General features: G+C 34.6%; 1 protein-coding gene across 3 annotated transcripts in view; it reads right to left on the reverse strand.

Moving 5' to 3' along the window:
- The window catches only part of SGCZ (sarcoglycan zeta), a 258,244-nt gene that overhangs the window by 112,584 nt on the left and 129,637 nt on the right, over positions 1-16,023 (reverse strand). For all 3 annotated transcript variants that reach the window (XM_017744653.1, XM_017744654.1, XM_008641436.2), the window contains exon 3: positions 13,508-13,609. In XM_017744653.1, the coding sequence (XP_017600142.1) occupies positions 13,508-13,609 (102 nt within the window). The remainder of the gene's footprint in view (positions 1-13,507; positions 13,610-16,023) is intronic.

Below are 16,023 nucleotides of genomic sequence, written 5' to 3' on the forward strand. Positions count from 1 at the left end.
GGCCATACCATTGTTTTCCAGTTGTTCAGTAACTAAGACTTGGTATCTCAAAGGTGGCCTTCATTTCGATGTCGCTTATAGTTTTCATATTCCCAAAATCTTTTGTCAGGGAATCATATTTATAAGGCTTTCCTGTTTCATCTTCCCCAACAATGAACTGCATAGGTACTTGTAAAATTTCTGAAAAACCATATGCATATGTACAGAGAAATGTGGATTCTAATTCTATAAAGATTCCCTTCTCAGTAAAATTTAGTTAAAATAGTTTCTTATTTGTACAGGAAAGCATAGTAGGATCACAAGCAAGAAGACTAGATATTCAAGGTCTAATATAATTAAGATATTTAAGAAACTAATGAACTTCTGATGAAAACAACAAAAAAGGAGTTTTGTTCATTCTCAGGATAATGATTTCTCAGTTACATTTCTGACTTGAAACTTTCAGCCTTTAGAGATTTCTCAGTTTTACTTTATTTGAATCATAGGGATCTATCCAAATTGTCTGTGAGAGAGTGCATTTTCCAGATCACAGCTGAAGACATTAATTAAGCCTTCTGTCTAAACCCCCAGGCAGGCTGACAAAAGAGCAGGGCCCTTGGCTTCATTTTAAGGAAGGGAAGCAAAAGAAAGTGAATAACTTGATTAGCAGAAGTGAGAAATTGTTTATACCTACAGCAGTGTGATCCAATTACAACAGACTTTTAAAATGAAACTTGAAGTGTTGAGGACATAGCATTAGGAAATAGTGTTGATACTATTTGTGCTTTTGGAGGTTATACTTCTGCATATTCCATCTTAGCTTTGCAGAAAGAAATCCAGTTTGCATGCTGCAAGACCAAGCCATAACACATATCAAAGAACAGTATTTGGAGAGGATTAGGACAGGCATTACAGAAGTGGTCTTTTGATGAAAACTGAAATGCTAAATATTATGATATGGATCAGAGGAGATTTTGTTTTAAAGAGCGAGAATCTCATTTGAAAAGGACTACAAGATGAAATTCTGAGGGACTTATTCCCAGCAATTGGAAAGTAAGTCCTTCACCTGCAATTTGTCTTCAAGAACAAATGTTAAACTGATCTATTAAAAAAACCCAAATGAGTAATTAAAATGTTGGGCTTGTTTAAATTTTAAAATTATTATTAAATTACTATTCAAAAACTATTAAAATCAAAAATGTGCAGAACATCAAAATAATAATAAAAATACCTATGGGCTTTTCTACAATTAAAGGAAACACTCCTAGGCTTAACATTTTTAATTCTTTGATCTAGCAGTAATTTGTTTTAAGGGATAAGTGATTCAACAAAAAATTTTGTACATGAAGTGGAATTTGACCCAAACATGCAATTAAATGTGTTTCCTCAATTCACACTGAAACTCACATAGAAAACCTAGATGTTGTGAAGAAAGTGTCTCTATGTACCTCATAAAAGACTTCATTACTGTGTTAGGAGAACTGAAGGCCTTTGGACTCTTTTGCCTGGGCAGGGGGGTCATTTCAGCCTAAAGCTGAGGCATGTGTTCGATTCTAGTATCCACAGTTAAGGTTTAAATTATGTTTATTTACTTTACTTGCTTATGCTCCAAGCCTGAACTTGGTTTATTCAAGGGAAGGGAATTAAGCAGGAAGGTTATATTATGCTGGTTGCATCTGTGACTCCTTTTCAATTATGCAGCACACCTTGTAATCTCAGCTTAACTGTCGTGCACACCAGGTATCTGTAGTCTGTGTGTGCTTAGGTGGTTCCTATGTAGAAACTGAGATACCTGGGGTATAAAGGGGTAATTGGTACCCACCTGTTTCTCATTGCACTAAAATTCAGGAACATGTGTGAAATACATGTTCCTGAACTGGGCACTGGGTGGAGAGACTAAATAATATGGGTGTACATAGACACCATCTTCTGAATGTCGAACTTAAGGTCAAAATCAGATTTATGCCTGTCACTCTTACAAAAATACACACATGCAACAGATTTCTTAGTAGAATGCCTCATAAATACTGATTTATACTGCTGGAATCACATATAAAGCATTTGTGTCATGCTCATCAGATGCTTCTTCCAATATTTTGATTGGCAATTACCTCTAATTGCTGAAATCCACAGATTTCAGAACAATAAATGCCTGCAAACCTTAGAAAGGTACAGAATAGCCATAAATACACAAATCCTAACACCAATTCTATTTTTAGTTAAAAACAGTGTTTTTAATGCTCTTCTGATTCCAAAGAGAAATTGATAAATGATTTAAAATGCAAAGAGCAAAATATGGAGTTAAGAAAAAATGCGGTCTTCAGTCAGGAGAATATAAGCTTGACTTCTTGCAAACACTACTGACAATATTTCAGCTAATAATTTCTGTGGTTTGTGTGTGACAACTTTAGAAACATCTCAAGATACTGTTTTTCACCTAATAGGACAAAAAAATTGAGGAAACAAAAATCAAAGAATCATCAAATGGTTTATGTCAGAAGGGACCTTAAAGATCATCTGGTTTCCAACTCCCATGGGCAGGAGCACCTTCCACTAGACCAGGTTGCTCAAAGCCCCATCCAACCTAGCCCTGAACACTTCCAGGGCTGGGGCATCCACAGCTTCTTTGGGCAACCTGTTCCGGTGCCTTACCACCCTCACAGTAAAGAATTTCTTTCTAATATATGACCTAAATCTACCCTCTTTCTGTTTAAAACCATTACCCTCTATGTCCTAACCTAAAGGAACAGTAAGAGCCACAGCTAAGTATAAGGATTATTCCCTTCCCTTGCCAAAGTATACCTGTCTTTTCCATAAACTTGACTGTATTTTCCCAAGTATTCAATCACCACCACTTATAAATGGTAAAGAGACACTATTCTTGCATTGGCTGCTTCAAGTAATCCCAACACCTTATCTGAGCATTATGAGTCCCACCAATTATTATGCCAATGTATAATTCTCCTCACTTTCAGAATAACAAAATTTTATTGTTCTTATTCATGCTGAATAACCAATGAAGCTACTCCAGAATTTGTGTACTGTTCAATATGATCCACACTGTTTCAAAAAACAACTGCCTCCTAGTAGAGAATATTTTATAAGGGAAGCAACATTTGCATCTTAAAAGAACATTCAGTAGTATCTCTGATCTAAATAGTCATAATAATATTTTTACTACAATATTTTTAAAACTAGTTTGTTGCTTGTGGAATGTAAAGTAGTTTCTGCTGCAAAAAGCCAATCTACTATCTGCATTTTCTGTGGCAGCGTTTTGGCTCAGCTTGTCAGGAGAGTTAATTGACATTCCAAAATGCCTGTACTTTATCAAAACAACAACACAAGTATGGAACACTTTCCTTCTGGGATTTTGTACTATACCCAGAAAGAGACACTGGAGATTTATAGGAAGATTCTAAGCTGGTGGATGCCAATGGAGAAGCTCAGAGGCAAAAGTAAACTTTGTCCAAACCTTGTAGTTTATATACTGATCTAGCAAGCGAAAAAAAGAAATTCTAGCCATTCTATATTTTTGCTGTAAACATCAATATTCCTTTTTATTAAAAATGATTGTAACTGCCTTCATGCAAATCATAACTGGAGTGCCAAGTTTAGTATCAATAGCAGTTTCACTTTTACTAATCAGAATTATGTATAACTTTCTATTTTTAAAAATAATTTCAACTTCAGGCCAAAAGACAATTCAGTGTAAGCCTTCAGCCAACTACTGCAATTACCACTTACACTTGCAAAGAGTTCAGTAAGAGTATGTACTGTAGTAGCTGTTGTAGAATTATGTATGACAGATTGCCACTCTAAATTAACAAACTTTGTGAACTATAGTTACTTCCTTTGCAGAACAACTGATTTAAATTCAGCAAGATACAAATGAGCCTCTGGCTGAAGCTCAAGAGCCAACTTTACTGTAAATCTCCAGCTGTTATTGTACAATCATAATGCTGAACCCATAATTACCAATTCCAGTACAGGATGCTAACTTGTTCAGCTTCTTCCATTTTAAGATTTCTACTTGTGAGTTTTCTTTGTCCTAATCTCACCCATGGATTTCACTACATGTAGTTTGAAGTTTTTGCTAGTGTTTACTTCCCGTTGAATTTCTAACAAGAAAAAAAATCTTTCCCTCACTTTTTGTTTATGAGACACAAATAATACACCACACAACAATGCACTAGTTTTCTGTTTTAAGGCTTTCCTTCTCTAATGTGAAGTCTTCATATAGTTTGGAGATTTAGCTTTGAAAACCTACACACTTAGTTACTACCTCAAAAAATTTTCTTGAAATTTAATTCTAAGACTTTAAAAAAAAAAAATCACATTTTAGTGAATTAGTAGAGCCTAATCAAAACTGAGTTTTAAAAATTAACGTCATATAACTTGTTAAAGATGAGAAGTAATTTTTTTAATTTGAAATTTTAACATATCATAATAGCTTCAGATTAAATGAAGTCACTCATCATACACTTGGTAATAGAAAGAATAGAAATTGTTTGGCTTTGTGCAGTTATTTCCTGAGGATGTTCTTCAAGCCAACAAGGCTTTCAACTAACGTTAGCGTTACTTATCACTCTTGGATGGAGGCCAGTGTCAAAACACAGTCCTTGTTGTGGTATAATCAATGCTTCCATTTCATTTCCTCAAATAACAAATTGCCAGCTACTTTTGAGTAAACCTGTTAGCAAAGATTCAAGAATATAATCCATAAGATGATGAAATGTGGTACTAATTTTGCATCTAAAAAGGAGAATGATTGTTCTACCTGTCTATTTTTAAAGATGAATTAACCATGTATTGAAGACCTATAAGCAAAAAAAGTATAACTGATGTATTTCTTGCACTGCCTAAAAAGAGAAAGAGAAAAAGGATACTTTTTATTCTAAAATGTTTTAGTAATTTGCACTATTTCATTAAAATGCTTTTAGTACTTTTCTTGCATCTCTTTACCTTCTCTACCTTATTTTAGCTTGATGCTTCCCCATTACAGGTAATGCTGTGGCCATATTGCTTCCTAAAATTGATGGTAGTTCAGCAGATTTCCTGAAAAATTGATCTGACAGTACAAAAACCCATGAAGTTTTAGTCACTGAGGGAGGGATTTTAGAACTATATAAAAGAGATGGAACCAGATGGACAGGAAACTCCTTCAGGGATGGTAAAAAACCCCAAAAATTGCTCTGTAAAGGCATTTTCAAAGGAGAAAATTTCATTGCTGGAGACAAGTTGTTTCTGAAACTAGAGGTTATAGCATGATGTATTTCTTATGACAACAAATGCTGTAAAGTACAAAATCAAAAAGCATGCTTGCTATCTGGAATAAAACACTCCAGCTCTTGAGACTGACCAAGCAGGTCATGTATATGTCTTCATACAAAAAGTGTTGCTTATTATGAAGCAGTAAAATTCAAATTAGTTCTTTCTGAAACCAAGAAAATACAATACTCATTTCAAATGGGAGAGGGACAATATTTTAAATGAAATCATTATATTTGCTTGTAGTGGCTATCAGAAGCTGTGAAGGAACAAGCAATTTTTCCCTTTAAGAGAGCAATGGTGTCCTAATAAGACACTGTCATAATGATTATGCTATAACTTATCCTATGAATTTCACTCCAGATAGTTGAGATGAGATTCGTTCTTTTTTTTTTCCTTGTAAACTTTGAAATATTCATTAATTTTCTCTATTAGGATGTTGGACACAATATTGTGTGCAGTGTCCAAAAATGTAGAGTATTTATTAATGGTTAGAAGGCAATTTTCTTTCCTTGCTCAGGACTTTTATTCTTCCTGAGAGAGTAGAGAAATACTGAGAATACTAATAGGAAAAAAAACCCCTCCACCCATCAACCCTTGTTCTAACACAATACAGGTCTGACAAATTACATAAATAGGTAGAAGAATAATTTTTTCCAAACTGTCTCATGAAACTCTGGGAGGAAGCTTCTATAACTTTGTCACAGATGTCATCAAAACAAAAATTGGTTAAGAACTTCACAACTCTGATCTGTAACAAGAAGTCTTTAGGTTTGGGGAATTCTGGGAATTTTATTGATATTTATTTTTGTAGATTATGAATGACTTGACTACTTTATATAATTTCATTGCAAATATTTTTAAAGTGAGAAACATCAAGACAAAAAGTATTCTGAAAGCTAAACTGACTAAGTAAAAGAAGATTGTAATAATTCTGTTTTATTTAAATATAAAAAATAATTTTTATATGTATAATGGGCAAAATTAATTTTGTAAGCTAACTTGCATTTCTGGAATTTACACATTCAAACTTTAGGACATCAACTTCTGTTTCAGAATAAATACCTTGAGAATCTTTCTTATATTCATTTTCAAAGGGCTATCTTTGAAGTTGTGATTGATAGTTACCCTCAATACTTTTGAGATTCACATGATATGAAACAGGAAAAGAAAAAAGAATGTTATTACTAATGAGTTGGGAATAATAAACTTTCGAACGGTTAGAACTGCAACGCTTTCATTATTTTTCTTGTTCTCTTTTGCTTCTAAAAATTATTTGTTAGTACATTCCTCCTCCTAATTATGTCTCATATGTAATCTTGCTGAGAATGCACTGCAATTGTCCAGGTCATTGATGAAGAAATTAAACAACACTGTCCTCAGTACTGATCCCATGACTACACCAGGAGACACTGGCCTCCACTGCTCACAACTCTTGAAACCCAGCAGTTTAACCAGTTTTCAGGCCAGTTTTCACTCTTTTGTACTGTACATCATCAATCAATATGTGACGGGAGACTAAAGACAAGATTAAAAATATTAGTTGTCCTCATCCACCAAGCATGATACTTTGTTGTAGAAGACAGTCGTCTTGGGCAGGCCTGATTTCCCCTTCAGAAATCCATTCTGGCAACTTCCAACATCATTAGACTTATAATTATATTACATGAATATTCTTATCTTTTAATACACTGAATCTTTGGATATGAAGTATCTCCTTCTGACTTAAGACACACGGTTTAAAATGGTTTTTGTGAAAATATGTCTTTTCCCTACCAAAGGGCTAAGAGCGAGGATATTGCACTGCCAAACTTGTAAGAAATGCATTTAAAATTATCTCAGCAGCCTTCAAGTCAGGGCTAAAAAACTATCAGTATTTTGGGGAGATAAAATTATGTTAATGTATTTTGTTTGTGCTTAATGGCTTTTACGGATATTTTTCTGTCACAATGACTCCCATTTTTGCCTCTTAGTATTACCTGTGCATCCATAGTCCTAAGGTTTATACAGAGGAACAAAAACTAAGGTGTTCCTTAAGGTTACAAAATAGCATGGAAAGGATAAATGTTCTCCAAGAAGAAACAGAAGCAAATTCATACACAAAGAGAGAAAGTCAGACAGAGATTATTCCCCTTCTCAAGTCACTTACAAGTCATTTGCTTTTACTTTATTGTGTTGGATCAGACTTTCTATGGAAATATTAATAACTTTTTTTTTAAGCATACAGAATTTCTTTAATTGCTTAGCTTGTGTAAACTGCAACTAAATTATTTCAAAGTTGTTCGGGAAAGAAAAGGTCATTCCTCAGCCTAAGATGCCCACGCAGTTAAAACATCAATCTAAATATACTTTACATAAGAATCAGATACAAGACATTATGAACATCAAACTGAGACGTCACATGGTTTCACTGAAATTTTCCCCAGGAGGACACAGATGTGTTACATGAAGGAAGTACTTGGAAAACTGGAAATGCAATTGATGCCAAAAACAACGACAACCAACCCCCAGAAAAACAGTTACAACTTCAATAACTTTCCCACATGCATCTGAAGGAGTGCTCCCAAACAAATTCAGTTCCTCAGGCTTGTATAAAATTGGGTGGATACAGGCCTCTCGAGACTTTATTCATGAACAATAAGCAACCAAAGAAAAAGGCTTGGGTAATATTAACTCAGATTTTTCAGTGTAAAAAGCTGAGATCCTCCTTGACTGAGCAACAAGTCATACCAATAATAAGAATAGAGGATGACATGAAAAAGCGACACTCAAAGTTGTTCAACTGGATGATCCCCAGACAGATTCCACTGAAGTATAGCAAATCAAGGACAAAATCATGAATCGTGGAAGTTTCTATCAGCTGTCAGCAAAGAGGGAGCAAAGCCAACTCAATTTCAGAGTGGTAGTCCCTCCAGAGACCACCAACAAATATAGAAGTGACTTGTCCTTTGGCAAAGCTTGTGATTAAGAAAGCCTTATATCTTGTTCATACCAATAAAAGTGACACTATTGGAATGACATTGTGTTGAGAGCCAAAATGACTTAAGGAGTCCTTTATGACTGTCCTAGTTCTCGAAACCAGGACAATGCCATAATAGTGACTTTATCCTTAGTGACAGGTGAGTGATCCCAAAGGGCAAGGCTTGAAGAGAAGGTATCATAAAAATGAACTGGGAAGCATTTCAAGTTTTATCTGAGTGGATTGTGACATGCAGCTACAGAAACAAGTATTGCATTTCCTCCTGTGTAATAACAGTGGCAGATTCTTTAGGTACCTTTGTGATTTTTTTGACAAAAAAGTGTGCAATGACATCTCCTAAACGGAGTTTCTCTGATACCTATACACTTCAGTAGTGGTAGAACTTGGCAGATTCTTGAACTAGTTTGACTGCATGGCAATGGGGTACCTCGTAGAGCAGAAAAGAGAGTAGATATAACAAATCTGGCCTTGAAATTTTGGGAGAACATGTCTGAGTGGAATGTGGGGGAATATGCTCCTCCTACCCAACCCCAAAATCAACAAAACCCCCATCCCGGCAGGCCCTTCTAAGAGAGAATGAGCATCTTGCAAGGAGGGAAGACTTTGGAATCTACAGCCCAGTCAGTCTCAGATCAGTTCCTTGTAAGATTATGTGGGAGAGGCCCTGAAAATCATAATGTAGACATGAAAAGAAGGCAATTGGGACAAAATGAGCATGGGGTTAGTAAAGACAAGGAGCATCTGATTTATGGTCTTGCAAAAAAAAATAAGACTTTCTCAATGCACAAGAAGAGTATATGTTCTTCCTCAAATTCATAAAGGTTTTTCATGTGATCTCCTATGCTGCATCTTTATAACTTGATCAGAGACAGAAGCTCAACAAAGACATTGTCTCAGGAAAAGAATTTGAGGGTCTTGCAAAGGCACCTGAGGCCCAAACATAAACCTTAGTATATATGCAATAATCTAGCTGAAATTAGCAAAGGTTAACTTGTTTCGATGATTATATACACTCAGAGAAACAGTGATGAAAGAAATATATTGTAGATTTGCTTATGTCAAGATTGATCCAGGTTTGGAAATAAACCAATGTAAAATAAAGCTCTCTAAATGCTTACAAGGATATTCAGTCTCTCAAGTAAAAATCTGGAGGAAAAAATATGTGAAAGAAGTCCTGCTTTGAATTCCACATACAATTTCTTAATTTATATAGAAATTATTATAATTTATATTTTAACAAAATATAAATTAATTAAATAATTTATATTTAAACTAAATATAAATTATTATAATTTATATGGACAAGCTATACAGAGAGTTTTCAGAGTTTCCCATGTTCAGTTAGAAAATCACATATATTCACTCTTTCTTTTTTTTTTTGACATTTTCCCAAAGACTTTTAACTCAATTATTAAATTTTGTGTTCTCTAAGGATATCTCTGGAAAACACATGCTAATTTAAGAGAATACATTTTAAACCTTATTAACTGTGAAAAAAAAACCCCAACGGAATTCCCCTCTACTTTAAGGGACAATGGATTACTTCTTTTTTTGTAATAGAAAGAATTTAAAAAAGAGAAAACTGTATTTTCTTCAGCCCTGTATGTGCAAATGAAAAGATTAATAAACCCATTCTCAAGAAAACACCACAAACTCCTTTTATTGTTATATGACAAGCTAATAAGACTGTACCTTGATTGTTTCCATTCAAAAGTGCAGTAGTATATATGCAGTAGCATAATAAAAAAATTTAATTCAGAAGAACTGAAATAAGGAAATAATTGAGGATGTTGCATTATGTGTTATTTGATTTCATACACCCCATTAATGGTACACTATAAAGAATGAAGTTTGCATTATATCAATGCAAATGATATAAACATGGGAACTATAACATGGTCTGGGTGAAACTTAATGGTATCAGGCTAGCAATTTGATCAAAAGTATACAGCTAGGCCATTCACAGTCAAAATGTAATTCTCTGTAAAATTCCTTTCATAGAGTACACATGCCCTGGTTTGGAGAATATAAAGATGTCAATTCAGGATCAAATGAGCCCTTATCTGCTCAGGTTCTGATGCATCATTTTAATTTCTGGCATGCAGTGAAGCCATTTGATGAAAATGCAGAAGTTTCTTCCCTGCATAAACATAGAACTGGGGTAGGAACCTGTAGTACTGTGGACACCACTAACTGGATAGGATAAAAAGGGCAATGTAAGAGGAGCAGGACTAGGGAAACAGCACACTCTGAGTAGCCTTCTCATTTACACAACTTCTACAGAAAAGAGAATATTCATTTTAGTCAAGACCTGGAATTTCACTACTACTTTTGGAAGGAAAATTTCATACTACCAGAAGAAAATATCCCTAGAAGTTTTAACAATTCACATACATTTGTTTTCCAACTGACTTAAATCTAAGTATTTTAGCATTTATTTTGAATATTCAGGGTTTCAATGAAGCAGTCACAAGATAAAAGGCAGTATTTCAATCTATATACAAAGTTCAATACTATTCTCCTGGTAAAGACAGTTTAAGGTCTGCATTTAATACTGCATAAATGATTTTATTTGGGCATCCAGGTATGCAGCAGGCAAGTGGTCATCAGTAAGCATATGTGAGCTTTACACTAGCAAATCTAGCTAGTCTCACACTTAAATTGTAGCAGCAGAGAGTTCAGCTCAGCCTACCTACTGAACAGACAGCTGGGCACTCTTGTCAGCAATAATTCACTGTCAGAATTAGAGGTGAATGCTGCCCTCTCAGTTAACATTTTTTATCACCTTCAGATCCAGCTTACTAAAAGATAGCACCAGCAAACATGCAAGAATTTCAGTCATGCCTCTTAGTCACAGCACACCACACCCGCTGCTGTACCTCACTGCTAATAGCACTGGCCTTCCCACCTCACTCTGCCATGTGCTGCAATGGGAGAACAGGGAAGGCCTGACCTCCTCAGTTGAGAGCCCTCCATGGAAGTCCCTCAGAGGCCATTCCACAAACCATGTTCCCCAGTGCAGAGGAAATATACCTCTCCTGCAAAGCTACTACTGAATATGTTAAAGTCATCCCAAGAGTTAATCAAAAAATGTCACTATAATGGATGTGTTCTTTTATAGGGGAATGAGTAAAATGGCTTGAAGAGCTAGCTCTCCTTTTAGAAAATAAGCAATGAGTTGTTTTCACTGAATATTTTAACTCCAATATACATCAAAATTAAGTCATTATTACTTCCATGGAAAAGGCAGACAAAAAGCATTCCCATCTGTGTTACCTAAAGTAAACACTAGTAGCTGGTGAGCAGGAAGGACAGCTGATCAGAATCTGCTGTCAGTATTGACTAGGTGTCTACTGACTGTGATCAGAACTCAGAAAACCTAGCTTACTTTTAGATTTCAACAGCACTGTGGTCACTTTTGTAAGTGCCAAAACAGCTAATGTCACATGCAGATGCCATACAGCTGTAGAAATATCCTGCAGAGACATTACAAAACCCTACTGCTAAGCTGAATACAGCTCCAGAGGTTTCTTTCATCATTCCCTTGTGGCATCCACATTTGCATACAGAAGTTACTGAACTTTAGCACAACAATACTGAGCAAGTTGGCAAAAGACTGGAAAGTGAACCTAGTTCACAGGTACTGCAAGATGAGAATAAAGCCTGCGTAAATACCACATTTTATCTAGGTGACAAGTGTCTTGAAGTTAGTATGTGTAAGTAGACCTGGAACACCAAAAATATTTTACTTGAATTATTTTGCCCAGTTAATGATCAACTCTATTTTCTGCTGGCCTGAGAATACTTACTGGCAAGTGTCAGGTTTTCATGAGCCTCACAGGACTAGTGGGACCTTATGTTAGGCATCTGGTAGATTTTGCATCCTTTTCTTTTGCAATAATTATACACTAAATATGTATAAAATGCATCTGTGTGCATTTTTTTTCTGAGATTTGTTAGCAGCTAAATGAAATTAGGACCCTACTCGTCTCATTATTATCACTTGAAACAAAAGTTTCTATCTTCACTTTGAAAGAACCAGTGTTCTACAATATGAAGCACTGGGCAAGAAAATATTCCGAATCATAACTTTCACGAACAGTAACAGGACACGGAGCAATAATAGACACTGTCCACTCACAAAAAAGAAACAGGAAAAATACACACATCATGACTAATGTTCTGCAGCCTTGAAGGAAAAGTATGCTCCCTCCAAGGTTACTTAAATATTATAAAAGTTTTCATTACCTCGGACAATACTGCTACTTTATTAAACATTGAAAGATCTTAGCTTTACAGAAAAAGAGGACGAAGAGACTGCCTCAAGGATTTATTAACACAAGAGTGAACTAATTAAGAGAAATGGGAAAACTGTCATGATCTCATTTATGAATGTACTCAAGACTTTTCTTATGTACATAGAAGACAGATTTCAACACAAAATTTTCCACAAAGGCATTTAGGGTCAACATAGTTGCGATTCCTATCAACTGTTGCAGTACGCAGATTAAAATTCTTTGCAGATGATTGACTGAAAACCAATGTAACATTCTATTCTGATCATAGGTAATCACTTGCATGGTAAAAAGAAGATTTTTCTAGTATTTCAATTTTTTTTTAATTCATTGACAATGTTAATATAAACAGCATAACTGAATCAAAATGAAAGGGTTAAAATGAACTACATTGAATTCCTTAGTACAAAATTTCTTGTTTTTCTTTTTTCCTCTGTAATAACCTGATGGCATATGATAATTACATTTAAATAACATTAGAAAGGTTTTGCTTTGAAAAATTAAATCCTGGAGACACAGTATAGCAGGATTTCCTTTACCTAATGAGCAAAACAAACCCAAACAAAAATTAAAATTAAAAAAAGAATGAAAAAGAAAAGGAAATCATTATAGCTAATGACAGAAAGAACAAGAACATTCCTTATTTCACTGTATTTTGCACTTATCACCACTCTTGTTTTCTGGACTTCACATCAAATTAGAGTCAAATGCTCCATTCCCAGTGCTGAGGTCATTTGAAGTATAAAATATACATGCTTTGAATCTCCTTTCTTTAGGATAAAACATTTCTTTTAAGAGCCAAGAAAGGTTTCAGAAAAAAAATAATTTGTGACATGAAGGAAGTTTTCATTGTTAAGGTATTCTCAAAGCAAATTTCTGCTGATTGCTAATCTAGGAGGTGTAAGAACTAAACTTTGTAGTTTGAGAATGAGGAGATCAATTTATATTACCTGCAAATTAAGAAATAAAGATGAAAAACACCTACCTTTCGGGAATGGATTTCTTTCACATATAGTGGAAGTAGAAATTCAGATATTCCTTCAAGTCGTATTCCTTTTTTAGTGACTCTCAAATTTCCCATTCCATCCTACAATCAATAATATATATATATATTCACTTCAGGAAATAACCTTATCCAGAACAAGCTAAAAAGAAGACAGTAGTTGGCTTAACCCCTAAAAATAATGAGTGTCATCCCCAGCTCTCCTCATAATCTTGGGTAGGAGGTAGATGGGAACTTTATAGCCAGAGCTTCACCTAGGACTGAGGTATTTAACAGTGCAACCTGATGGTGACCTGCACAGGCTATTTCTTGGCTGCACCTAATGCCAGGGTACAAGTGTAGATCATCACTATTCCCTGTGTAGAGGTAAAACTAGATCCTGAATTTTACAATTGTTCAGTAAAAAAACTAGTTAACCTTCTCACTGTATATGTAACATTTGGTAAAGCAATTTATTAATTGTTATATCTTGAATCCACTGTTTTTTCTTTTCCCAGTAATTAAAATACATAGGAAAATATCATGTAGGAATAAAGAAAATGGTTTTTAGTTGTTGCTTGTCACTACTAGGAGCATGTTGCTGGCAAACAACTTCAAAAATGCTATTTTTGATTGTGTTTATTTATCAGAATAGAAAAAGGAAAGACACCATTTTAAAAGTCTGGATAAAACAAACCACATAATACAATGTTCAATAAAATATAAGCACACAAAAGTGGCATAATAAGGCTTCAGCTGTATTCTTACAGGAAAAAAAAACAATGAAACACGCTCGATACTCAGGAGACAAAATTATTTTGCACAGCAATAGAAATTCAAGATGTTTTCTTCTAAGAATCTTGTTACTATATTCCTGACAGAAAAATAATTCTTCACTGTGCAGCCAGTGGAATTCAAGTTGATCCATTTAAGTGCAAAATAAGAAAATTTAATCTAATTGCTAATTACATATTTCACAGCCATTGTTGACTTTAGTGTACTGGAACAATGAGAGCTTGCACTTCTGCTCTGCTGGCTGAGCTGTGAAGCAAGTAACCTCTGCCTACTGGGTAAACAGCTGGGTAACAGTCCTTGACTGCTATAGCTGAATTGTCAAATAATGCTTCTTAAAGTGATGATATATGTTAAAGTATTTATCTTAAATCAAGTATTGTTTATACAAGTATTTTCACATAGAAAACTTCAGGTATTTGTAGGCTTTCTAACAAAAAGTGCAATATGAAACAGTGATGCCTGTTTTTGAAAAGGAAATAAGATAAAGAAATTAGAGTTTGCTATGGAATGTGCAGTCTGCATTAACAAAAATTAATTCTCAATTTGACCAATCCTATAGCAATAGAATATAAAATTTTAGTACGAAAGGATAACCTGAGAAAATACAACCATGCTGTAGTTTTTGGCAAAGAATAAATACTCAACAAGAATTAGGTACTGATTTATTGATTTGGATGTAAACATGTTTTCTGACTGAAAGGGCAAATTCAATATTTTGTTTTATCTGCTTCTGTGGAATGTTTGTAACCAATACACACAAAATATATTCACAACAAAAATACAGAAGGAGAGAAAAGGAGGAAGTGAAAAAACCACGAAGTATACAAAAATGTCAAGTCAAACTTTCAGAAAACTAGAAATGCTGAAATTAAAGTTGCCTAGGAAAATTTCATCTGCTCTGTCTTTCAAGTAGGTTTAGGATAAAATTCTATATTTATATATGATATTTACACTCCTGAGTCTCAGCTAATTCCACACAAGGTTGGCACTAACCTCAATCAGCAGCTACTCACTATTATGCTTTCACCTCAGTATTCTCTTTGCTCCTCGTTTATTGTACTGTGTTAAAACTCTGTTTTGAAGACAGTATTATCAGTTTTCTTCTTGATTTCTGTTCTCACAAGTGTTTATTACTGAAGTTATACAGTTCTTCACAACTATTAATTAATTTTCAAAATGCTTTCAGTTAACAGGTACTGTTCTTATGTTACTGACAGAGACCTACAGCAAAAAAATCAATTTGTTACCTACTTTTTGATACTTATCATCTTTTCTGTTTATTTTCAGCATTGGGAATTAATTTGTGTAGCAAGATTAAACTGTCAGAGTCCCAGAAACAAAGTAAAGATAGACCCTACTGTATCCATAAGGGTTTTCACTTTTCTGAGTGACATTTCTAAGTACTCATTCTTTAGTCCTTCAGCAGTGAGAAATCCTTTTAGCAGATTGAATGCAGGTTGAATTTAGCAGGTTGAATGCAGACAGACTCTGCACAGACAGAAGCATTCTAGCTTCAGTAAAATTACATGATTCAACACAAGAAGACAGACACTACATTCTGGACCCTAAGTCACAAAAGGTGTTATAAAACTGGAATAGGGTGACTGTAACCTCAATTGCTTCATAAATGCAATAATCTTACAGACAATAATTTCCTGAAGTCTGTAATGACTGACACGAAATAAGGCTGAATAGTAAAATAAAGAACACAGCCAGACCTGCTT

This window comes from Corvus brachyrhynchos, unplaced genomic scaffold, assembly GCF_000691975.1.
Source record: "Corvus brachyrhynchos isolate BGI_N302 unplaced genomic scaffold, ASM69197v1 scaffold17, whole genome shotgun sequence".
Classification (NCBI taxonomy): Eukaryota; Metazoa; Chordata; class Aves; order Passeriformes; family Corvidae; genus Corvus; species Corvus brachyrhynchos.